The sequence below is a fragment of the Harpia harpyja genome, chromosome 4 (genome assembly GCF_026419915.1).
Source record: "Harpia harpyja isolate bHarHar1 chromosome 4, bHarHar1 primary haplotype, whole genome shotgun sequence".
NCBI classification, from domain to species: domain Eukaryota; kingdom Metazoa; phylum Chordata; class Aves; order Accipitriformes; family Accipitridae; genus Harpia; species Harpia harpyja.
Genome location: NC_068943.1, coordinates 8,235,313 through 8,260,193, shown reverse-complemented (window position 1 = coordinate 8,260,193; position 24,881 = coordinate 8,235,313). Strand labels below are relative to the sequence as shown.

Genomic DNA, 24,881 nt, shown 5'->3' with positions numbered 1-24,881 from the left:
GTCATAGACTGATTGTCAAAGTTACTATAATCAACAGATCCACATTTTATTATATATGTGCTACTTGAAGGAACCGAGTTACTTGAAAAAATGGTAGTAAGAACCAGTAATTCCTAATGGCTTAAAATATGGGTTACTGCTTGAAAAAATAGAATTGCTTCTTGACATTTTTGTTTGGAAAACTTCCTGTTTTATTAAAAGAAACTGAAATGTTCCATTTTTAACCAGCTTTAATAAAGAATTCTCATTGTGGCGAAGCATATCTCTGCATGTGCAACTTCAGTGAAAAAAACCTAGGCAGTGTTACTGCACCTTTGCAAAGAACAAACAGCACTTTCCACAGGGTCAGCATACTTAAAGACAGGTTATATTTTGGAAATTGCACCCCATATTGTAAAAAAATATATCTGGAGCTTATAATATTATATTTGGGTCTTTCGTGGTCCCTTTTTGTTATTTCTCTTATTCATTTAGAAATAGGATATTTAAATTTCAGACTCTTATAGAAGGGGTAAGTTTCATGAGAAGTGGTGTTACTTTGAAAGGCCTTTTCTGTTCCTACATCATCTTTTTTTTCTCTGAATCTTTTTAGATTAGAACTTTAGACTCATCCGAACTAACACCCCCCCCCCCAAACTCATGAGGCAGTATTATGAGGTGAATGCCTGATCATTTTCATTGCTTAATTCTTAGGTTTATGATGTTATTTTGGACATCTGCAGTTGGCTCTCTGTAGGTGAGGCTAGTTGCAAGGGCTAGCTCTGAGACCTTTGGACACAAGCCAGCCCATGCCCCTTTGTCTAAGGGCCACAGACACTTACAGACATAGCTACAATAGACCATGCCTCCCTTTTCTGGTTTTTTACTGTTGCCCTTTATATGGTTAATTCTTACAACCTTTAGGATTTGTTTTCACTAGTCTACAACATGCAATCTTTTGTACATCTTCACTTTGTTTTTTTCTGTTCAGTCCTATATATTTTTTCTTAGAACCTTACTTTGTGGAAGAATTAACTTAATAAAGTACCGTTAAGTGGTGCTCTCTCTTTCTCTGCTCCTACACATGCCCTGCTGTAGAAATATTCCTGTTGTGTGTTATGCTTTTGGTATCTCATAAATGACTCTCTCATGGGAGAAAACACAATATTTGCCTTTTTCAGCTTTATAGTAACAGAGGACTCCCAAGAGTCAATTCTGCACTTCTGTGTTGAGCTAGGTGCTCTTACACAAGAATGTTTAGATATATATGTGCATGTGAGTATTTTTATATAAATATAACAACAGGGAGATTTCCCAGGTCTTTGACTCTAGCTTCTTCCTTTTAGAAGACACACAAACCTTAGAATCCTCCAAAAGTCTGAATGGAAGAATAGTATTTGATTTCCACTACTGCTAGAATTCTACACAAAAATGATACTCACACACTAAAAAGAAATATTCAATTAAAAAAACAAATATAAGTGAAGTAATAGTTGTCTTTATTAATGAGATGGAGAAGTTTATTTGTGACCTTTTATATAGGTTTGTTAGCCAAACAGTCATTTACAAAGCAGTCAAAATTCTTTCCTTTTCAAAATTGTAAACTGTTTAGATATTAAAAAATTAATTGGGACTCACTTCTGGGTACCCTTCTGTGGTTTGTTTCCCATGTCATATGGGTTTTGGACCTGTGGACAGTGTTGCTTATTTCACTAACTCTTTTGGCTTGGTTTTATTTAAGTTGTGTTTCTGTTTGAAGACTGCCCTGTGGTATGTGATTTGAGTAATGATCCAGTCTCAACAGGTGGACAGAGAGATCCGCAACCTCAGAGTGTAAGGGTATTGTGCAATGTAAGGATATCTGGTTTGCAAGGCTAGCTTGTGAATGGTTTTTCAGTACAAACAACCAGGGCAGGAGGCATGAGAATGAATGAATTAAGCAGCCACATACATAAACTCCAAGAAGCAGGAGATAACAGAGACACTACAAAAGACCAGAGCTCTGAGATCACTGCCTGATGGGCCTTTGAAGGAGTCACCCAAAGCCTCGAGGAGGTTTAACCACAACTTTGTCACTGGTAAAAAGGGGGAAGAATGAATACAATGGGTCTCATGGGAAAAGGCAAATTTATCCTAGGACATTTGAAGGGGCTTGCTGGACTGAACAAAACTTATTGTGGGATGCTTAAGGGAAAGCCCAAAGGCAAGGTAAAGGAGAGGTCAAGGCAGATTGAGGACAACAAAAGTGGGAGGAGAGAGGATAAAGGTGGCCAGGTGCATGTAAAAAACCTGCTGATTGTACTGTTTTCTGGCCAAGCCCTAGGCCTGATCACCACAGTCTGCCTTCTTATTAAATTCTATTCCTAACTTTTTTCCTAGGCATGATACTAGCAAACTTCAAGCCAGAGTAGCTGTTAAGTAGGCTAAGAGGTCTGTGCTGTTATCATGGTTTTAGCAAATGAGCAGTGAAGCACACAGTATGCTTCTTGAGTGAGATATCATTATCTCTTCAAAATAATTATGATAATTATCTCTTGGAAGGAAGAGTCTTAAAATTGTTTCTAACTTGGGCAGCGATCAAGATGACTTTGTATGTATGCCTTAATTCTTTACTACACTGAAGTCCCATTTACCCCATTTTAATATCCGTAAGAGAATCAGACCTCTCATGTCTAGAACTGTTTCACAAGAACATCAGTTCCTTTTCTGCTTCTTCTGATTCCCTTCCTTTATACTATCGAAGTCCATGTAAGATGCTGGTGTCTGGCTCTAGCTGTGAAAAATGCAAAATGAAGTTGCAACCTTATATTAAGTTCAACATACTGAACGTAACCGGGAAAATGGAGAACCAAGGAGTGGCATCGCAACCCTCATGGTACAGAGGTAGATGCACAAGGGAGAGAAAAGAGGGATATTTCTGAAATGGTGGCTCAGTTGGATTTAGCCTCTGAACTTGCAACTGCAGGTATGTGAAACTCACTACTGTATTCAGACAGCTATGCTCTCTGTTACCATTTCTGACTCCACTCTTTTTTGTTGAAAAGGCAACCTTATGGTCCTGACACTGCCAAAATGTTGTGTAGTAACTTTGTGGCTAGGGCAGATTTTCAAGAGTGGAGACCTGAGTTTTGGCTCTCCTTAGCCTAAATTCTGACTGAGCCAGCAACTCCTGCTATAGGTTAGGGTGGAGTGGGTGGGAGCTGCCTCTCTGTTTCCTGTGGAAGCCAAACCTCTGCATCCAGGAATTTCAGATTCACAAAATCCTGGGGAAAGCTTCATGAGGCAACATGTTTCTGCAGCTGGTAATTAGGACTCTTAGCTGTGCCTGACAAGACCTTATGCTTTCACCACTACTCCTTTGTTTGTGCATTTTAAGTAAGTTTAATGGTAAAGAAAAGATCAGTCTATAAACCCCTAAAATAATTCAGAGTCATAAATTTAGAACCACGATCCCTGTTTGACACTTTTGGATAATGTTAATGAAAAATAAAAAGATAAAAGCGTAGTGCAAAGATAGAACAATTTAGACATTGCAATAATTATCAGCTCGCTCTGGATGAATTATGATAGCATATCTCATTAACATCCAGTACACTTCAGCATAATACTAGGCTAAAGAATGCAGTACATCTTAAGCTGAACTCCAGAAGGGATAAATACATGTGATACATTATCAAGCACAGCAAGAGAAAGTTAGCAAGGTAAAAATAGTAATTGCGTCTATGCAAAAAGACAGGCAATGAGTCATTTTCTAAGCTTTACAATTAGAGATAGTTTGCAAAATCACACTTCTTACTTCACTTGTACAGTTTGTCCTACCAGCCAAAATAAAATGCCTAAGGAAACATGTAAACTATTTCATGAAGAAAGTATTGCTCTGAAGAATTCTCTTTGCTATTTCATTCCTTTTTATTGTGGTAACCTCAGGGTCTTTTGACTTATGCATCAATAAATATTTCAAATCTTTAAGGTTAAAAAGAACCCATCACCTGCACATTTTGGTTTTTAAAATGGTAATTTTGAATTGAATTGAAAATACTTTTTTTGATACTGTGAAATTGTAGAGGTAAAAGGAACATTGCTTTTTTTGAAAATAATTTATCCTTTTTTACTGTTGAAGTACCTGATGAACATCACAGGCTGGATGTAGCCACAAAGATGATGGAAAGCTTTGCAGCAATCCCCTGCTTATAATCCTAAGCATGGCAAGAAAAAGAAGAGTGCAAGACTGCTGGTCTTTTTGCCACCTTCCTTCCTCATCTTCAGTCCTGCAGCAGATCCCCTGGTTCTTTAGTCTCCCTCTCTTATAGGCACCACCAATAGAAGCAGTCCTGAAAACTTTCCTCAAGCCTAGGCAATGATCATGCACACTGCATTTGTCAGCCAATATCTTACAACACCGATTTTCTTGGCTGACAGTGCTTAATGCACTTAGTGTTCCACTTGTAAGTGTCCTGCTAAGCTCTTTTACATAGGCCATGAAATCGCTCAACTACATTCTTAAGACTAAGCATGAGACTAAGTGCGACTCAGTCTTTGGGAGAGCACAGCTCACTACTTCCATTTTCTTCTTTCTGGAACTGGAAACAGGACCTCTGCCAGTCCCCGAGGAATCCCTAACGAACCCCCCCCAGCTGGGCTTCCTTCCTGGCAGCATGAAGTACATTGCCATGGCCAGACCCAGTCCAAAGGCTTTTTTCAAGTCTTTTGGGCTTTGGGTTTTTTTGGTAACAGAAATTTACCAAACCATACCATTCTCTACAGTTGGCCATTGTGGGCACTACTTTTCACTAAAGTAAAAAATGTTGGCACACATGTATTGTTGTTCACTGCCTGTGGAAGGAGAAGAAGGATACTTTGTAACCTGCCTCTTCAAAAAGTACATTTTTCTCAGGTCTGCAAGGCCACCCAAAGGACTGGGAAAAGGATCACGGAGATGATCAACAATGCACAGGTGAATGTGGGTGAATCTTTTCCGCTAGAGTTTCATACTGAGATGTGATGCTACTAGTCATTGCTTAAGGGAGTAGAACAATGACAAGACAAAAAGCAGATTCAGAAAGTGATTTTTTTATGTACTATTCTTTTGCAAATTTGTCAGAGTTGGTTCTGGGAGTTTCTGTTGAGATTTAGCAAAAGCATTTGCTGTGCGACACATTCCCCCTTATTGCACACAGAGGGAAAATTGCAAAGTTGTGTATTGTCTTTCAGCAGAATGAACAAACTTGTGACAATGATGAGGATTTAATAGAGTGCTGAGACCATGTGTCTTTTGCCAAATAATAGGATGTATCTCTCCTCTGATTTTTATGAATAAAGAGGAAAATGGGAATGAGATAACAACAGGAATGCCTAGGAGGTTGAATACATATCAAGTATTTCTTACAGTTACTTCCTAGTTGTTCCTAGAAAGTTATCTTCTTATGAATGAAAAGTATATTGTGTGCAATTTAATTATCCACTAGAAAGAATAATGATATACTTTTTTTTTTTTTTTAATAAAAGGAACTACATAGTCTTTATTTTGAAATCTGTAAACCTAATTTCAGAAACAGGGCAATACTGGGGTACAAGAACTTCAGTATGCTATTTTATTTAATTTACGGTATGTGTGTGCTCTGACATAATATTTAAATCAAAGGGATTAAATAAGAGGAGGCAAAACACTTGAAAAAATGGTCAAGGTATTTTTAGTTCTAAAGTGAAAGTAAAGTAGAATTCATAGTAACACTAGACTGCAAGTACAAAGGGAACTCATCTTTCTAGAACAAACCTGAAAATTAACAGTGTATTTCTACATTGATTGTTATAGAGTGGATTGACAGATGACATTAAGGTCAAATAGTAAATTTGAATATATACCTAAATAGCAGACATCCAGAAAGTATACAAAAATAATCATAAAACATACAAGTAAACACTTTTGTTACAAATCATGGAGTTATTTTTATATATATTTTTATATACATATGCATGTATATACATATATGTATATATGTGTACTATAAGACTTTAAGAATGCTGGACATATAATAATGTACTATCATTCAATTTATTATAAACTATAAATGTTAAAGTCAAAATCAAATTAATCTGCAATAGCCTGTAGTTATGGAAACATTCTGAAAGATTAAGAAACAGAAGCGAAATATTTTTTAAGCCATTTTTTAAAATACATTTTAAAATTATTTTAAAAATTAAGACAAAAGAGTTTACATAAAATATGATTTCAGTTCTTTGTTAAATTATCCATGTTTTCCTATCAGACCTTACCAAAAGGAAACCCCCCAAAAGCACAGAGAAATGTGGACGGTCCTGTTTGTTATTTGTCCTTTAGACACTTACATCTCAGTACAAGTTTCACAGGAGTTTTGCATGCTTTATAGGACAAGAAGCTATGATCTCACCAGAAGATTTTACATGAAATTTTAGAAATGACAGTATCAAAAGGAGCAATAGATAGTGAGAAAGGGATACTTTGTAATTAATTTTAAAAATAAGATCTTCCCACTTTTTTTTTTTTTGTACCATACACTGTAAGTGAGCATTTGGAAGATATGTGAACTTTGAAAAAGTAATGTGTTGGTTAACAAATATGAGAGACAATTAGCAGGAGAAGGTAAGAAGGTCTAAATCTGGGAGGTGGAAACAGTAGAGAGTGGAGCAAGCTAGAGTATGTACAATTACATGTAGAATTCTTGCATAATAAAGCTACGCATTTTAAATTTGACTCAGACCGTAATTGATTACTATTTCAGCTTTGATCCATCTTGTATACAGTACCTTATCATATAGAAACAGCATATGTCATAAATGAAATAAGTCTCTCAGTGGGAAAACACCAGGCGTCTTCCTGTAATGTTTATTTTAAGGAGACTAAAATTAATTGTTCTCTTGGGTAAATTAGATCACCATATTTTCACAGAAGAGTTCAAGTGTACAGTCAAGTAGTAGGTACAGTTAGGAATAACACATATGATAATAAGCAGGTGTATGATAATCTGGTCATCTGTTTCCAAGAGAAAAATATTATTTATTTACAAAATATCTAAAATTAGATTAGAAGATCTTTTGGATTATTGTGGTTTAGGAGAATTAGAATCCTTGGGTGATCCAAGAGGCCAGTAATTGGAGAACATGCTGCCACTATCTGTAGGGATCTCCGTGAAATCCAGTCCAGGTCAGCAGTGGATAGGAATGTAAATTTATGTGAAAGGAAAATGAACTTTAACCTTCATTTCTTGAACTGTAATATAAAACACGTTTCTTTAGGAGCTCTTACAAAATGAGTGAATAGTCAGCCCTTTTATGCACAGATGCTTGAGAGTTATGACCCACCCAACCTTTCCTCCGAGCCCAGCAGCAACCACTCTTTTGACCTTTGTGGAGTACTACTTTACTGTGGAGCAAGTAATGTGGCCTGTTAAAAGGTGATTTGTAGAGAAAAACATTTGTTTTGCAGGACCAGCAGTGTACATATTTGAGGGGGTTTAGGGCAGTCTAGCTCCAGTGTGGTTCTGTGGACTGAATGATGGTTACCTGTTGGAGTGCAGTAGGTGCACTCCTGGAATGACTCTTCCAGTTCAATTTCATCCAACTGAACCAAAGCCAAGAAAAAGGGGATGACTGGAAAATTCCCTTCAAAAGTCATTCTGGGTTTGAAAAAAAAAAAAGCTAATTGTAATCTATCCTTCAGGTATCTATGGTATCATCTCACCTTTTATCTCACAGTGAAAAGAGAAGGAAAAACTGCAGTCTAATGGAGATACGCTGGAAGTCAGAACTTTTCTGCTAACCCTTGACTCAAAGGGGTAGGAAGACTATCCAATTTCTGACAAAATCTAATTGTAAAAATGGACAGACCTGAATGAGGAAGAATTCCAAATGCATTTTCTGATATAAGCACCATGTTTTCTCGACACACCTACCTTTATAGGAATCTTGATGGACTGAGATAGGGCTGGGTATAACAAGGAGATCAGCTGAGTAGAGAGAAATAACTGAATACAAACAGAATTTTTTCCACTTCTTAGACTGGTCAGTTTTATCACAGAATCATAGAATGGTCAAGGTTGGAAGGGACCTCTGGATGTCCAGCCTGCCTGCTCAAGCAGGGTCACCTAGAGCCAGTTGCCCAGGACCATGTCCAGACAGCTTTTGAGTATCTCCAAGGATGGAGACTCCACAACCTCCCTGGGCAACCTGTGCCAGTGCTTGATCACCTTCACAGTGAAAAAGTGTTTCCTGACGTTTAGAGGGAACCTCCTGTGTTTCAGTTTGTGCCCATTGCCTCTTTACCTGTCACTGGGCACCACTGAAAAGAGGCTGGCTCCCTCTTCTTTACACCCTCCCTTCAGAAATATGTACGTATTGATGAGATTCCCCTGAGCCTCCTCTTCTCTGGGCTGAACAGTCCCATATCTCTCAGCCTTTTCTTGTGGGAGAGATGCTCCAGTCCATCATCTCCAGGGCCCTTCACCGCAGTCTCTCCAATATATCCATGTCTCTCTTGTTGTACTGGGGAACCCAGAACTGGTTCCAGCACTCCAGGTGTGGCCTCACCAGTGCTGAGCAGAGGGGAAGGATGACCTCCCTCAACCTGCTGGCAACACTCCTCCTAACGCAGCCCTAGATACTGTCAGCCGCCTTTGTGACAAGGGCACATTCCTGGCTCATGTTCAACTTGGTGACCACCAGAACCCCTGGGTCCTTTTTTGCAAAGCTACATTGCAGCTGGTCAGCCCTAACAATATACTGGTGTTGTTCCTCCCTAGGTGCAGGATTTTGGACTCCCCCTTGTTGAACTTCATGATTTTCTGTCAACCTATTACTCCAGGCTGTTGAGTTCCTTCTGGATGGCAACACAACCCTCTGGTGTATCAGTCACTCCTCCCAGTTTTGCATCATCAGCAAACTTGCTGACAGTACACTCTGCCCTATCATCTAGATCATTAACAGAGATGTTGAACAGGATTGGACCCAGTATTGACTCCTTGGGTATACAACTAGTTACTGGCCTACCATGATCACCACCCTCTGGACCCATCTGTCGGCCATTTTCGGTCCACCTCACTGTCTGCTCATCCAGCCCATGCTACATCAGCTTGTCTATGAGGATTTTATGGGAGACTATCAAAAACCTTACTGAAGTCAAAGCAGACAATATCCACTGCTGTCCCCTTGTCTATGAAGCAAGTAACTTCATCATAGAAGGTTATCAGTTTGGTCAAACATGATTTTCTGTTGGTGAATCCATGCTGACTACTCCTAATGATTTTCTTGTCCTTCGTATGCCTGGAAATGGCTTCCAGGATGAATTGCTCCATCACCTTCCCAAGGATGAAGGTGGGGCTTAGCAGCCTTCTTACTGACTTCATTCTCTGTTTGAAATAGGAAAACAGTGAGTTTATTCACCTTACTTTTTTTTTTTAACCATTGCACAATGGACAAGAACCCAGTAATCAACTTTTGAGACTTGATATAATCAGAAACTGAAGCACAGGCATCCAGATTTCCAGGCACTTATATAACTGCCAGATTTTTTTTGTTCAGGTGCACTTCTCAGGAATAGTGGCAAGTATTTCATAGGTAATGCTGAATAAGTTAATTGCCTTAATACATATGCCTAGTGAACAGAATTCCATTAAAAAAAATGTGCCAAGGTGAAGAATCCATCATTTTGTGAACTGACTTAGCATATTGAATTAGCATTAAATATTACTTTCTAAACAGGTTTTTAAGGGGGGCTAAATTTGGAATTAAAATGGTATTCTGTGATTAAGTTTAGGACCCACTGTAGAGTCATATATGGAAATAAAAAAAAAAGCATTATTGGTATGTCAGCCCTCTTTCCCATTTTACTTATTACTCTTGTAGGTAACTGTTAGTCTTTAACAGTAGGTCTCCAAATTTTCCAGCATTATACTTTTCAAGTACATTGTTTAGTTTAAATAAAGTAAAAATCACCAGGATGGTAAAATTGAACTTTTCTTGTCTCTAAACTGGATAATATAAAAGTAGCTAGGAGAAAACACTTCATATCATACAGCTCACCGATGTCCAATAACATAGAGGATATATTCTGAGTTTATTGAGTTAGGCGATAAAACTTGTAACTCATTGCAACAGAGGGAATATTTTTATTCATCTTGTTTGAATCTGATCAGCAGAATATCTGCCAGATATTGAAAGAATTGTTTTTAAAATAGCAGAAATAAAACACTGTCTAATCCTTAAGGTGCTGTAAAAAGACTTCTGAATGCATCTGTAAATGTTCTGGACACATAATACAGAGGGGATTACTTTTTTCTACAGCCTAATAAAAAAGAGAAAAGAAATAGAATGAAATGAGGAAGAAACAGGTGAGGTAGTAAAATGAAGACACGCAAAATTATTTTCTTATCACTGGTGAAAGCACTGGAATCCCAAAGAATAGCAGTATTATTGTGTAACAACAATGCATTTTGATTCCACGTGTATTTTATATATACATTTTCAAAAACAGAATCTACTTCAAAATGCTCTCCTTTGGTAATTTGTAATTTTTAATACTTATTTGAATATGTTGATAAATGAGGAAAGGCTTACCAAGGACGTATTTTATTACCTGAAAGTTATATATTTGCTGCAACTTATTACTGTTAAAAGTAGTTTTTCTAAAGCAAGTAAGCAAGCAACTTTAAAAAAATAAAAACATTAGCGAGGGAAAAAGAGAATTAAATTTAATAGAATAAAGTGTGCATAATCTCTAACTTTTTAGTGTTTTTAGTATTTTCTTAATAAGGTAGCAAATATGTGTAAGTCAGTCAATCATTCCTTTTTTCCACTGGTGAAAAGTTCTGATATGAATCCATCAGCATATGAAATTAAATACAAGAATATATTGACTTTTTAAAACTGTTGTCTATCTAGCTATATAAAATGAAAAATTTGCTTATGCGTATCTAGAAAAAAGAAATATTAAAAGAAAAAAAAGCACAATTTGAGCTTAGTGGGTGAAAGTAATGAGAGGAAAATTGCTTTATAGTATTTTCCTGGTTTTGAAGTCTCTTTGGATAGACTACTCAATAATAAAAAATGAAATAGAGCATGCACATTTTTTTCTTCTGCAGACTTAATCTTCCCTATTTCTTTTGCTAGTGTGTTTCTCGTATTTATAACTATTTTCTCTTAATAAGCTTCCATCTTATGCTGTCTGATTTTTTCTGTTAAAAACTCATATTATGCTTTTGTTGAACAAATTAAATATTCATATTACAGCTGCATGAAGTTTTGCAGAAAGAATAAAAAAGCTCCGTATGCAGAAATGATGTTTGGTACTTAAAAATTATAAATCAGAGATGGAAAATTCCTAAATTTGATGGTTGATGATTTTATGAACATTTATCAGAAAGCAATTTTTTTAACATTAAGTGATCTTTCTTCTATATCTAAAGTTTATATACAGAACTTTGTGCCAAATTTATTTCTGTATGATTTCACTCTAGTAATACTATGAATTTGACTTCATATTTCCTAGCAGATGATTGACAGATGAATAGATTCTGACTAGCTCTGCTACTTTTGTTTTTTTCACTCTTTCATGTAAAGCAACTTCAGCTTTCTTAATGCTTCCAGATTAATCATACTGTTATTAAGGATGGAGATGATACTGCCCTGAAAGATTATGTCAGAATCTTTTCAACATAGGGAAGATCAAGATTCTGATTTAAACTTTGTAACTTGGGCATATTTTTATTCAAGTGTGAATTTGTTGATATAATATATACAAAAATGTGTTTCATGTCACATTGCCTCCTATAAATTCAAGTGTTTACAGCACAAAATCAGAACTGCAAAACTTTTTGTTCCAGAGCATTAGAAGAAGTTCTGTGAAAAAAAGATCTTCTAAAAAAGAAGCATTTCTGCAAACTCAGTGTCCGAATCTAGCAAAATACCAATTAAAGTACTAAAAGATCTCTGGGCTAGAGGCTATACTCTGCCCTCTGTCTACAGAGAGAAGGACATAGCTGCTACTGATACTGTGATACAAATAATAAAATTAACAGTTGGCCAGCTTTGCAAAAGCTTTTTTTTCCTTTTTTTTTTTCTTTTCTAAATGCTCAAATAAAATGCACACAGTGGTACTCAAAAGCACACTGAATCACCTGTCATGAATAAAGGGGGAAGCTGAATGCTCTTTGTTATGGATCTAATACTTAACTAATAATCTCAGGGACAGGCAGCCAGTCTCAACTACTTGTGTAGCCTCCCTGTATAAACAATGAGAAGAATGGACAAATCTTGGGACAGGATGAATTGATCTCTCAATTGCCTCTCTCTTGTTATTGGGGAGATTATCACCAAAAGTTTATACAAATAGAGCTGAATTCATTAGTTTTGTTAAAGTACCTAACAAATAGCAGGTACTTAACACGTTGAAAATTAAAGTACTTACAGGGAATGATTTCTCTGATGCCTGTATTATCAGGGGTTTTTTTCTATTTAGTGCTTGTTGCATTTGTGTTGTCTTAACAAACAACTGGGAGTAAATACTGCTTTGTTCTCAGGGGATACTTAAAGTAGCCCCAGTCTGTATGTTCAGAAGTTCCCTATCAGAAGTATCTCAACAGTAGTCCATTCAAAACAGGCCAGGAAATTTACCTCATTATCTGTCCTCAATACAACAAGATGCTATGCAAGAAGTGAGAACGGTGTCATAATAGGTTAGGATCATGTAACTCAGATGGGCCCAGCTGTTACTGGGGGTTGTTGACTTACTACTCTTGCATTTCATGGTCTTATAACTATGCAGAATAAATACTATTTTTACAATTGGTTAGTTACAGAAAAATACCCAAATTATTGTAACAAGAAGTCTTGCACCACATGATTGTACAAAGCTAAGCTAAAGCTAAAACAAATTGGGCAATAGTCATCTCCAGTTGTTCTCCAAGCAGACCAAAAATATCCCACCCAAAGCCCAGGAAGTCTTGAGGGCTGCTGGCAATGAGAAGGCTGCATTTTGAGCCCATCGGGCTGCAGAGTCTGACATTATCAGAAGGCTGGGTTATGTTTTGTACTTGGCTTCTGGCTCTGAAGTCAGAGCAATGGAAAAAGTCACATTACATTTTTCCAACTGTTTAATCACTTGTAATTTTACAGTTCTTAACTTTTTGAAGCACAAAATCATACAAAATACTGTTTAAAATTTCTCCTCTGTTATGTTATCTCCTGTAAGATTTTACATATGAAAAGTAATGAATAGATTTTTTTTTTTTTTTGTAAACTCTGCTTTTTGGCTTATCTATGAAGGAAAATATATTTGTTTATTTCAGTAAAATGATGGTCTGGTAGGCAACTCCATTCCCTTCCCACCTCCCCCTCCATCTGATGAAAAGGGCAGAGTGTTGAAATACCACTCAGACATCTCTTGCCAATTGATGCTTTACTAACATTTTGATCAATATGTCTGCCTCTTCATCCCAGGAGCCATAGAAGGTAGGAAATTGCTAATTGGTGATGCAGTTCAGAAGATCACATGAAATTCTCTACCATAGGAAAATGAGCACTTTGTGTTTCACTACTGCTGTGAGATTTGCTTGAGATTTGCCTTCTCAAACTAAACTGCAAAAGGCTTTTTTTTGTTTATTTCTTTTTGCAGATAGAAGTTTTTTTCATGTGATTGTCCTTGTTTTCTATTGTTTGATACAAGGAAAAGCTTGTTTCTCTGGTAGCTCTGCTGTTTGATAAGCTGGGCACTTTTCTGACACTGAAGCTCCATGGATACACATTAATCCATAGATCTTAATTTACAGGCATTTTCTTAGAAGTGCTGTTGATGTTTATTTGTTATTGACACAACATAGCTGCTTTAGTTATAAACAATTAATGTTGTAAGTGCTCAAGTGCTGCACAAATTCATTGAAGATATTTCCTTCTCTTAGACCTCAAATTTTCCTTTAACAATGTTTTCATACATAAGCCCTAAGTAGACTAATATTTCATTATTGCACTGTACTTAATATAAACTTCACTTTTTAAAATTAAATTTGGGGATATTTGGTGACCTGAAATATTGCCATGAAAATTAGATTATATGATTGAATAAGCAATGCATTAATTATAATGAAATATTAACATATACCAAAATCCAGTAGAAGCCTTGTTGTTCCTTAATTTCAGATCATATTTCAGCAGACTTTAAATGACATTTCTGAGATTTCCTTAAAATCAGCTCTGAAAATGAAAACTGTAGAGCAGCCTGCCCAATTTTATCTGGTTTTGTAGAGAGATAATCAGATTGTCAGATGATCTGAATACTTCATTGTCGCTGAGTTAAAAAAAGGCTTTACTGTGTTAAAGAAATTGATTCAGTTACTTCTCCAGTGCTTACTGATAGCTCTGTCTCAGCGCATAGCAGTTACAAATCAGTTCTGAACTAGAAACACTGGGCCAAATCTGGATCTCTTTTACTGTGCAAGTAATGCAGGGGCTTCTGTAGGCTAGGTAAAATCAATAGAAATTGACCTTTACCTGCAAATGTTTTACCCAGATTCCTATGTGCAGAGTGGATCAGACCAGGGAATCTTGTACGAAGATTTAACTTTCATTAATGTTATGAATGTTGTCCCTCTTTACATTGCCATGTGGTCTAGCTTCTAGATGGATGCCACACTACATAAGCTTCAACTGATTTTTTTTGCCTAGCTATGTTTCTCTTGTACACAGTGGTTCTCCATAGCCCCCACACAAATATTGACTTCATATTCTCTCATCTTGCCTAGATATTTTCTTAAGTATGATAAGTCTCCATAGCCCCCACACAAATATAGCATTTAATCTAATTTTTTACTCTTGATGTTTTGTTCTACTGCCTGGAATTCTAAATAGATAGTAAATCTTTCATTAACTAGAACAATTTTTCATTAATAAAGAACCCCAATTATATAAAAGTATACAATTTTGATATTTCCTTTTGCGTTACACTCAGCTGACTATTTGAAGAAATTAGATTAGCTAATGTGAGTTAAAAAAGGAATCAGTCTTGGTTATGTTAACTTATTGGGCAGATTTTTTTTTTTTTGAAACCATGCCCTGAAGAATCAAAAGAAAGTTAGTTCAAATTTCCTAGAGATTGAGTGATGATGGGAGGTGTTTTAATGACAGTCTTTGTCTTCAAAAATCTAGTACAGAAGTTATTTACATGGACAAGCTTTTAACATTCAAGTTCCAATTCAAGATAATATTAAACTGGGACTTCAATACTGAGCATGTGTATGTGTAAAATTAAGTACTTAAATATGAGTCATACAATGAAGCGCCTTACATGCCTACATCTATGCCTACACCTATACCTAGAGACCTAGGCCTATTTTACCCTAGAAAATGACATGACAAGTTCCTTTTTCACTGTTCTATTTAAAAATTATAATAAAGGGGAACTGATTTAATGTTTCTTAGGTAACTGAAAGGTAACATCAGTGTAGGTATTAATTGATGCAAATTTCTTGGAATACTGCAACACTGATACTGCTTACTTTTTCTCAAAGCCAAAGGAGGAAAGCACAGATTGTTATTGACTTGGGGAAGAAGAAAACTGACCCATGCCAAGAACATTTTACTATTGGTACTTGTTAGATGTCAACTGTGCATTCTGGAAGATAAAGCAATCCCCTAGGTGCTAAGTACATACCAGTATGATTTTGTATAACCATATTTCAAAATTACTTGGAGACCATCATTGGTTTTAGTATTTTCACATCATGAAACACCACCTCAGAAGCGAGGCACCAGAAGTATTAGAGGCTTTGTCTGCAGGGCAAACCTGGATAGCTAGTTTAGAACAGGTGGTTAAATTTGGACAGAAATCCCATCATGTGCTGCTCAGGTATTTCAGCATGTTCTTCCTTGAGTTCTGTTGCACTCTTACGCTCAGATGTCAATGGGTAAAATTCCTTTCACTGTCTGCTTCATTCCTTTCACAGTCATATAGGCTTGGTCTGTAGTCATAGGGAAGAAATAGACCCTTTCAGAGGACGATTCCTCCCAACTATTTTAGATGTTTATCTTCAGATGGGATGAATCACCCTCTGGAGGTGTTTCTCTGTCTTTCTATTAAAAAAAAAGAGCCAAATAATAGGTTTAAGTAGGTTACTAATTCTTCAGCAGCTAAATATATTTGTGATTCATTCCAACCAAGGTGAAATAGGCCTGGATAAGGGTCAGTATCTAAAATCTGTATGCAACCTTGGTGTTACCTGTAGATGGAAAGATTCCTTGGGCCACCGCATGACAGCTGGGAGTCAAAATGGACTCACAGACTATATCCTGGAAAAAAAAAGTGAATGTTAAAAAAAAATCATACCTATCAACAAATGCTTTCTTTAGAGTTCTGGTAATGATTAAAACATATAACTTTTGCCAGCTTCATCAGGTGTAAAGATGAAGGTGGCATCTTTCTGTTAGGATCTGACTATAAAATCCTTGCTAAGTAGCAGAAACTTTTGTTTTCAAAATTACTATATTTAATTGTAAATTATATTGTGTCACAGATACTTATAGCAATACTGTCTGATTCCTTTTGATTTCCAATTTCTCAATTTATCACAACAGTTTTATATCAGTCTTAAAAATTTATAGTCACCGGTTATTTCTTGACATATATCAAAAAATAGCAAAGCTGTAGTTTCATGACCCAGGCCTCTTCATTGCTGCATTTATATACCTTTGAGTATTTACTTTATGCACATTGCTTTTAGGACAACTTCTCCTGTAAATTGCATGTTTATTTTTTATCATGTAGTTTTAACTTGAAATAAGAAAATTTATATCTTGACAGTTCTCTATGTAGCAGTGAGAATATTGGAATATGTAAATACACCTTTAAAATACACAATTAAACCTAGTTATGTTGTTATATTGAATATATATTTATCATATTTAAAAGTGACATTTTGCAAAAAACTCAAGTTCATTAATCCAGATAGTTTTGCCAAGTGATCATTAATCACATTTGCCGTAGATGCACATCTGAGAGCTTTGTCACAAAACTAAGCTGTGAGATAGATGGTGAGCTGGAATCACACCGCCACCTTCACCAGGAAATTAAGATACAAACCCATGACACTTATAAATAAGGAATAAAGAATTATTTAATTTAAAATAATTCACGGAGGTTGACGGAGTGCTTACCAAGGAAACAAATGTGAAAGGCACATGGAAGGGACAGAAATGTAAGCTACACTCTGAAAGCCCTAATTGTGTGAATTATATAGGTAGACATATACTACAGACAGACTGAATTTTACTGAGATCCTACTGAGTTAGGAATAGCCTCCTTCAGCTACACCTACTTTTCCCACTGAATCTACAAGGAACCTACGGCAAATGCTAACATGATGACTTACCTTTTAGACAGCTAAAGTTATCCAAGATAAGTACCATCAAAGATAAGTAACATACAAGGTTTTCTGGAGATGAAAGAAACCAATAAATGTGTTCATATTTCACTCAGTTATATAAATAATGACTTTCCCTTCCCACTTCAGCTTCCTCTTCACTATCCTTGCTCAATTTTTAAATCTCCTAGAATGTCTCAAACTAAATGTTGATTAATGGCTCTGCAAAGTGTGTGTTGTTTTTTTCTTCACATCCACCCTTGAAATGGAGCAGCATAGATTTGCTCAACAAACTCTTGTCTCTCATCTTTAACCAGACAAAAAACCAAGATAACTTGGAGTAGTGTCATGAAAATCCTATGTCCAGAGACATGGAATTTGCACCATGAGACAAGGGTATAAAGGTTGCTAGATAAATTGATTGATTCCTTAACATTTTTCATTCTCATTATGGTCTTTATAACAGGTCTTTTTAACAAGGCTTCTTTTTGAATATAGTACTCAAGCTATTACACTCACAAGGGCAAATAAAGGTTGTGGTTTTCTCTTTTCTTATTGCAATCATTTCTTGTCAGGAGAACAGATTATTGTGGTACCATTTGTCAATCTAACCATAATCTTAGCTCTGGGATAAAATTCAGAGTTCTTAAAGTCTGAACAGAAGGATCTGAAGTTTTCTGATAACAGTACGTTTCTCTCCAGAGAATCTAACTCTTTTTCTTTCCAGTTATCTCACTCCTGTTTGCAATGGGAGCAATTATGTAATTCTGACCACCATAGCCACACTCAGACAATGACCTGGAATTAAAAGAACCAATTTATCTTTTAAAATGTAATATTGAGTATTATTCTTGTTGTGGCTTAACCCCAGCCAGCAACTAAGCACCATACAGCCGCTCACTCACCTCCCTCACAGTGGGATGGGGGAGAGAATCTGAAGGGTAAAAGTGAGAAAACTCGTGGGCTGAGATAAAGACAGTTTAATAGGTAAAGCAAAAGCCACACATGCAAGCAAAGCAAAACAAAGAATTCACTCACCACTTCCCATGGGCAGGCAGGTGTTCAGCCATCTCCAGGAAAGCAGGGCTCCATCACACATAACTTAGGAAGACAAACGCCATCACTCCAAACATCCCCCGCTTCCTTCTTCTTCCCCCAGCTTTATATGCTGAGCATGATGTCATATGGTGTGGGACATCCCTTGGGTCAGTTGGGGTCAGCTGTCCCAGCTGTGTCCCCTCCCAACTCCTTGTGCCCCCCAGCCTGCTCGCTGGTGGGGTGGGCTGAGAAGCAGAAAAGGCCTTGGCTCTGGGTAAGCCCTGCTCAGCAGTAACAAAAACATCCCTGTATTAATTATCAACACTGTTTTCAGCACAAATCCAAAACATAGACCCATACTAGCTACTCTGAAGAAAATTAACTCTATCCCAGCCAAAACCAGCACAATTCTTTTGGCGTACTCATCAAAAACTGATGATATATATGGCAGGTGCAGGTTTCTTCTCTTTCTCTCTTCCCCAGCTCACTTAGCTAATTTACTCATTAAAAAATGATCATCTTATCATTTTACCTCTGCTTATATGGATGTCTTAAACTAATCAGGAAATGTCACTGCTAGGACAGCTTAGCGTTCATTTCTCTCTCTCCTTTTCCCCTTTTTTTCAAATTTCTCTAGTGAAAGCACCAGTAAAACACATATTTTATGTAGACTGCATTTGATATGGACTGGAAAAGAATTAGAGATACATCTTGCCTTCTGGCAGAGTACATACTACCAAGTTTTTTTCTGAAAAGTTCCACAGTTCACTTGCCTGTATCAAAAATTAGTTAAATTTCTTACTTGGTAAAAGCTGGGGGAAAAAAAGGAAAAAAAAAAAAGAAAAAAAGATTATGTGGGTGGGATTTAACTCCAGAATTTAGATGTCAAAATTTGTCTGAGCTTCTGTGTACTAGATCTGGCTGGGATGGAGTTAATTTTCTTCATAGCAGCCCGTATGATACCGTGTTTTACATTTGTGACTAAAACAGTGTTGATAACAGACCGATGTTTTATCTGTGGCTGCACAGTGCCTGCACAGCTCCAAGGCCTTCTCTGTTTCTCACACTGCCCTCAGCGAGCAGGCTGGGGGGCACAAGGAATTGGGAGGGGACACAGCTGGGACAGCTGACCCCAACTGACCCAAGGGACATCCCACACCATATGACGTCATGCTCAGCAATAAAAGCTGGGGGCAATCTTTCCAAGGTAGCAGTTGCTCAGAGATCAGCTGGGCGTTGATGTGTTGGTGGGAGGTGGTGAGTAATTGCCTTTGTATCACTTGTTTGGTTTTCTTCTTTCTTTCTTTCTTTCTTTCACTTACTAAACTGTCTGCATCTCAACCCATTAATTTTTCTTGATTTTGCTCTTCTGATTCTCTTCCACTTTCTGCTGGGGACAAGGGGACTGAGCAAGCTGTTGGCCGGGGTCAACCCACCCCATCCTGCTATAGTCAATAAAGATCAACAGTGTGGGGTGGGATTTAGTTACCTAAATGTGGCATTTGAGATGCCTAAGGTATTCTGCCTAGACCATGCTGGCTCTCCAGAAGGATACAGGCATGCCATCCCTCTGCTGTCATATCTACCACAACCTGCTCTCCTTACCCATTCCCTCTCTTCCTAGGGGTTTTTTTGGTGGAGCCTAAGAAGATATTACCAGATGGGCACAGCGGAGTTTGGAGAGCTGCTCCACCCCTAAAACAGGTCGCCTGAATCTGGAGTCTTTGGAATCCATTGAGCCAATAAGCCTGGATACTGTGGTCCAGTGCCACATATTAGACATGAAAAAGAAGCTATGGTGATGGTCAAGCATGTAAAATTACACTATGTGCCTATATTTAAGAAACAGAATAGATCCCCAGATATCCTTTGACTGTGATAGCTGCATAGATAGAGTATAGTCAACCTCAGGTCACTTAGATGTTGCCAGCACAGAATGGAATCTAACCTTGTACATAATCAGCATTCATCTGGGCCAAAGAATAGGCTTTGTATTGCTTTTTATTATTTAATTTTAAGGAGCTAACAGCTAGAATTACCTATAAGGTTTGAAATCTACTTTGCTAAGGCCTCTACAAGGAGAAACATGATAGCACTCTTTCTTCATTGCATGCAGATAGATGACAATATATACAGCATAATAAATTGGAGAAAAAACCTGCAGAGGATGACATGATAGCTACATATATTTTATCTACATAATCTATGTCTGTTCTGTGGGCCATAGAGTGATATTAAATTAATACATTAGATTTTACTACTAAGATTCAAAATGGAAGAATATCCAAAGCATCTGCCCTTTGTTTAACCATGCATTGAAATCTTTTACTTTAATGCAGCTGAACAAAATGAAACCTCTTTAAAAAGACAGATGAGAAGCATTCACATTGGTAACAGGTGAAGGGGTTATAATGGAAAAGTAAAATTTGCTGGACTGCTTCATGACCTTTTCCTAGAGAAAGTCCACACTAAATGTATAGGCAGGAGAATATAATAACAGGAAATTTTATCAGAGGACGTGAGGAAGTGGGCAGAGGAAATAAACTCAGTAATTAAATGATCACAATAACAAAGCTGAATAAAGAAGTGGGTAGAAAAGTGGCCATGGCAGAGTTAACTCATATCTTCAAGACAAATAAACCAAGCAGGGGTGAGACAGTAGGAGCCTATTTTTGTCACATAGTAGTCCAATCTGTACATGGGTGGTGTGATATCAACATCCCAGACCCCCTTTAGCTCTTTGAGGTCTAAAAGCATCCAGACCTAGTTAAGACATGGATATGTAATTTATTAAAAAATACACTGAAGAAGACAAGATGAAAAATGAAATTAATTTATTAAAAAGGGCACAGGATTTTAACCCAGATTACCCAGAAAGGAGGAGGAAGAGGTTTTTACTGGTGATGTGAAGCAGAAGAAATGTTAAAGCTCAGATGAAAAGTGAAAAAGTATGACAGATTAGATAACAGAAACTGAAGTCAGCCGTAAAGCACATGAGCATGTGGTGAATGTACAGGGAAACAATGAAATTACACAATGATTTTTTTTTTTTTTTAATGAAGAGCAGCAACTAAGAAGTTAACAATTGCATATACACAAGAGTGGACTAGGCAAGCAAATTACCATGTAGATCAGTTGTGGAAACAGAGGCAAGAGAACGGGAGACAGCAATTATGTCTCTGTTACTATCCAAATGACTAAGTAGATGGGATCCCAGACACTCTTCCCTGTGGACTCATATGGAGTCTGTTCACAGACTGGACTTTGAGGTACTGGATTGTGGGTAAGACCCTGCTTTCTAGGCAAGAGAAATCAACAGGAATTAACTCATGAGCTGGATGTCATAGAGAAAAATGTGATTCATTTTCAAGATGAAGACAAGAGCAAAAAACAAGATGGCACTGAAACGATGTCTGCTCATTTGGAATGCCTTCTTTTTGCTAGGCTTACAAAAATTTAGAAGCATTTTTTTTCTGAAGAAAAATTAAGCAGAATTCATTATCTTTTCCCTCCAAAATGTAATTACTGACTTTCTAGAACATAGACTTCATCTGTGGAGGGACAAAGTATATATTATTAAAAATGCTTTAATTTGGTCAACATATAGTATTTTATGGTCTATAATTCTGTGTTCAGTATGCATAACTTTTGACCTTTGAAAATGTAGCTAATAACATGTTCACAAAACCTCTTGCAATAATTCAAACATTTTTGAGCCATTCGTTTCTTTGCTGTGTCCATGTGTGCACTGATAAGTGTTAAAGTGTCTTGTTATAAGGATAGCACTCGGATTTCATTCTCTGAAGTGTGTGAACAGATAGAAGCTGCATTATAGTGCTACTACTGACATTTCAATACAGAGCCAAGGCCACCAACACTTACAGCTACTGCTGTTCTATTAAATATTTGTCAGCGAATGAGACTGAGGATTGCTTCTTTCATATTTCTTGTACATGCCGAGCTACACCAGAGATGAAATGTCAGGTAAAAATCAGCACATACCCTTTTTCTGATAGCGAAACTCTTAGCTCGCATACAGAGACTGTGGCCTTTCAAGAATATGCTATTGCAACGCGCACTGTGATCCTTTAATTGAAAAGCAGTGTAGGTAGATAATTGTGCAGATTAGAGACATACCCATGATGTGTGCCAATTATGCATGAAAAAAAATGGAGACTTTGTATGATGAGGGGGATAAAATCAGTCTGATATAATCATAGTAGAGACAAACTTTCCCCATAACTCCCACATGAAATTAGAACTTGTAACTTTTAAGTGACGCAGTGGGGGCTGGTTTATTGCTAATGCTTTTGAATAGGCCCTGCAGGGCTTGTTCACTTTTAGGTTCTTGGTAAGTACTTTGAACATAAATGGAGCTTAAATGAACTGGCATGATAGACTCTCATTTCTGTAACACCTGTAAAATTTCCACTATAGTCATCCCCTGCCCTGTCTCATCCTCTTGATAGTCCTGTGTGTGACAGTATAAAATTCAGAGACAGGATTTATTTGTTTATTTATTTTAAAATCTGGGGGAAGGGAAGTACAGGAGTTTCAGGAAAAAAAGTCTTAAAAAAAAAAAGTTATTTAAAAGTAGTAACTATAATCTGCTTAATGTACTGATAGCCTTCTAGTGAATAGCTCTGCTTTCACCAGCATAGAGCATTTCAGCTAATCCCAAGTCCAATTATCAATGCAGTCAGCCATAAAAATCAAATACCAATACAGTTAAGTGTGTCTGTGGCATTGATGATTTGTGCCACTACTGATATTGAAGGGGTTAGACATAAGTTATTATTTTAATTATTTTTAAATTTTTAATTTTTTTTTTTTTAAATAACCTTTCCTCTTTCTATCGCCCATTCAAAGAAAGAAGTATGGTTTTTTTTCTCCTTTGTCTTAGGGGAAGAAGACTGAGTTTTAGTGTCTGTTCTGTCAGGGAAGGAGAGTGAGAAGGAATCTGAGAGTCTCACTGGGGTGACTGAGGAAGAAGCTGTGTGTGAGATGATAGGTTTTGGGGGAAATGGAACTCTGGAAAAAACAAGAGATTTGTTATGTTTCTCTTTGGCACAGTTTTAAGTGGGTAGTTCTCTGGGTAGATGGGGAAAGAAAGTTTTTTCCTCCTAACCTTATGCTGTAATTTTGGGGGGGAAATTGGAGAATTTTCAGATGCCAAGAACTATAAATTTTAGAATTCTCTGAATTTTCCTTTATCATTAACCATAGGGAACCTCAGATATGGGCTTCATGCAGCTTTGGGAATGTTCCTATCCTGTGCTTCAAACTTCTTTAGAGTGCCTATTACATAGTATGATATAGTATATTTTTCTTCAGATGACTCTCGTTTGCTAAAGCAAAAAGGAGGCCATAGACAGATAGAGCACCCTTAAGGTTAATGCTCATTCAGCACTACAGAGTATTAAAAAATTGTTATGTTATTAATATGGTAACTTCATAATTTGTAATAATATAATATACAGTGCATGATGTAAGTTGCTGACATAAACACAACCTCTGTAACTGGGAACTAAGGCAATGGCTGAATGATTACAAATAATGAGCGCTAATTTGAAAAAACCCCCTATCACTTAAATGAATGTTATTTTCCATGTTAAAAGACTTTTAGAAATAAATTAAAATATTTTTGTGTGGATCTAAACCAGTTAAAATCTGGTCTTACATTATAAGCTTTGAAATCTAACTAAATGTGAATAATATTTATACTACAATGTAATTCAAGTGACTACTGTGTATGCCTATCAACAAGTTATCTACCCTTTCTTCATAGAAAAAGAGAAAATTAGGCATTCAGAAGTAAAATTGTGTCAGTTATGTAGGCTCAGTTTCATCTCAGCTAACTTCAGTACTTAACTGAAGTACAAAGATGGGAACCTATTTGCCTCCCAATCAATGAAGAAATTATATACCTCTAGGCTTTAAGGGGCCTGACACATCTGGAAGTGCTATTTCTTCCCCCTGAAAATAGCAGGAGTGTTCAGGATCTTAGAGTTTTAAACTCACAATCCATTTAAACTTGCATAAGCCAATAGTTATATCAAAAGAAAAGAAGACGGGCATCCCCTAGTCTTCCTGGTTGCTCACTCCTGCCCCACACTGCCCCACACTTTGCACCCGCATTGGCACACCAAAGGACATCCAGCAGCACTGGGTCCCAGCCGGAGCTTGCCACTGCAAGACGAAGGGCACTGCGACGTTGCATTTTCAGATAATACCCTGACTGTACTGGATTTCAGTACTCAGCATTAGAAATATCAAACTTTGTAATATAGACTAAACCACAGCAGAACCTGCTGGGAAAAAAAAAAAAAAATCATTTAGATATGCTGTGTGTGTATGCAGTGGACACTGTTGGTAACTCCTCTATGAAAATCCTCACTGAATCATCACCAAACAAATTTTATGCAACTGCAATTTCTCAAGTAACAGCAGGCTTTTCAACTTTTATCTGGACATTCTGTTTTGTCT

The 24,881-nt window shown here is 36.9% G+C and overlaps 1 protein-coding gene across 1 annotated transcript in view; it reads left to right on the top strand.

Moving 5' to 3' along the window:
- The window catches only part of GPC5 (glypican 5), a 732,586-nt gene that overhangs the window by 484,283 nt on the left and 223,422 nt on the right, over positions 1-24,881 (top strand). The window contains 1 exon segment of the mRNA XM_052785786.1: positions 15,524-15,531. Within this exon segment, the coding sequence (XP_052641746.1) occupies positions 15,524-15,531 (8 nt within the window).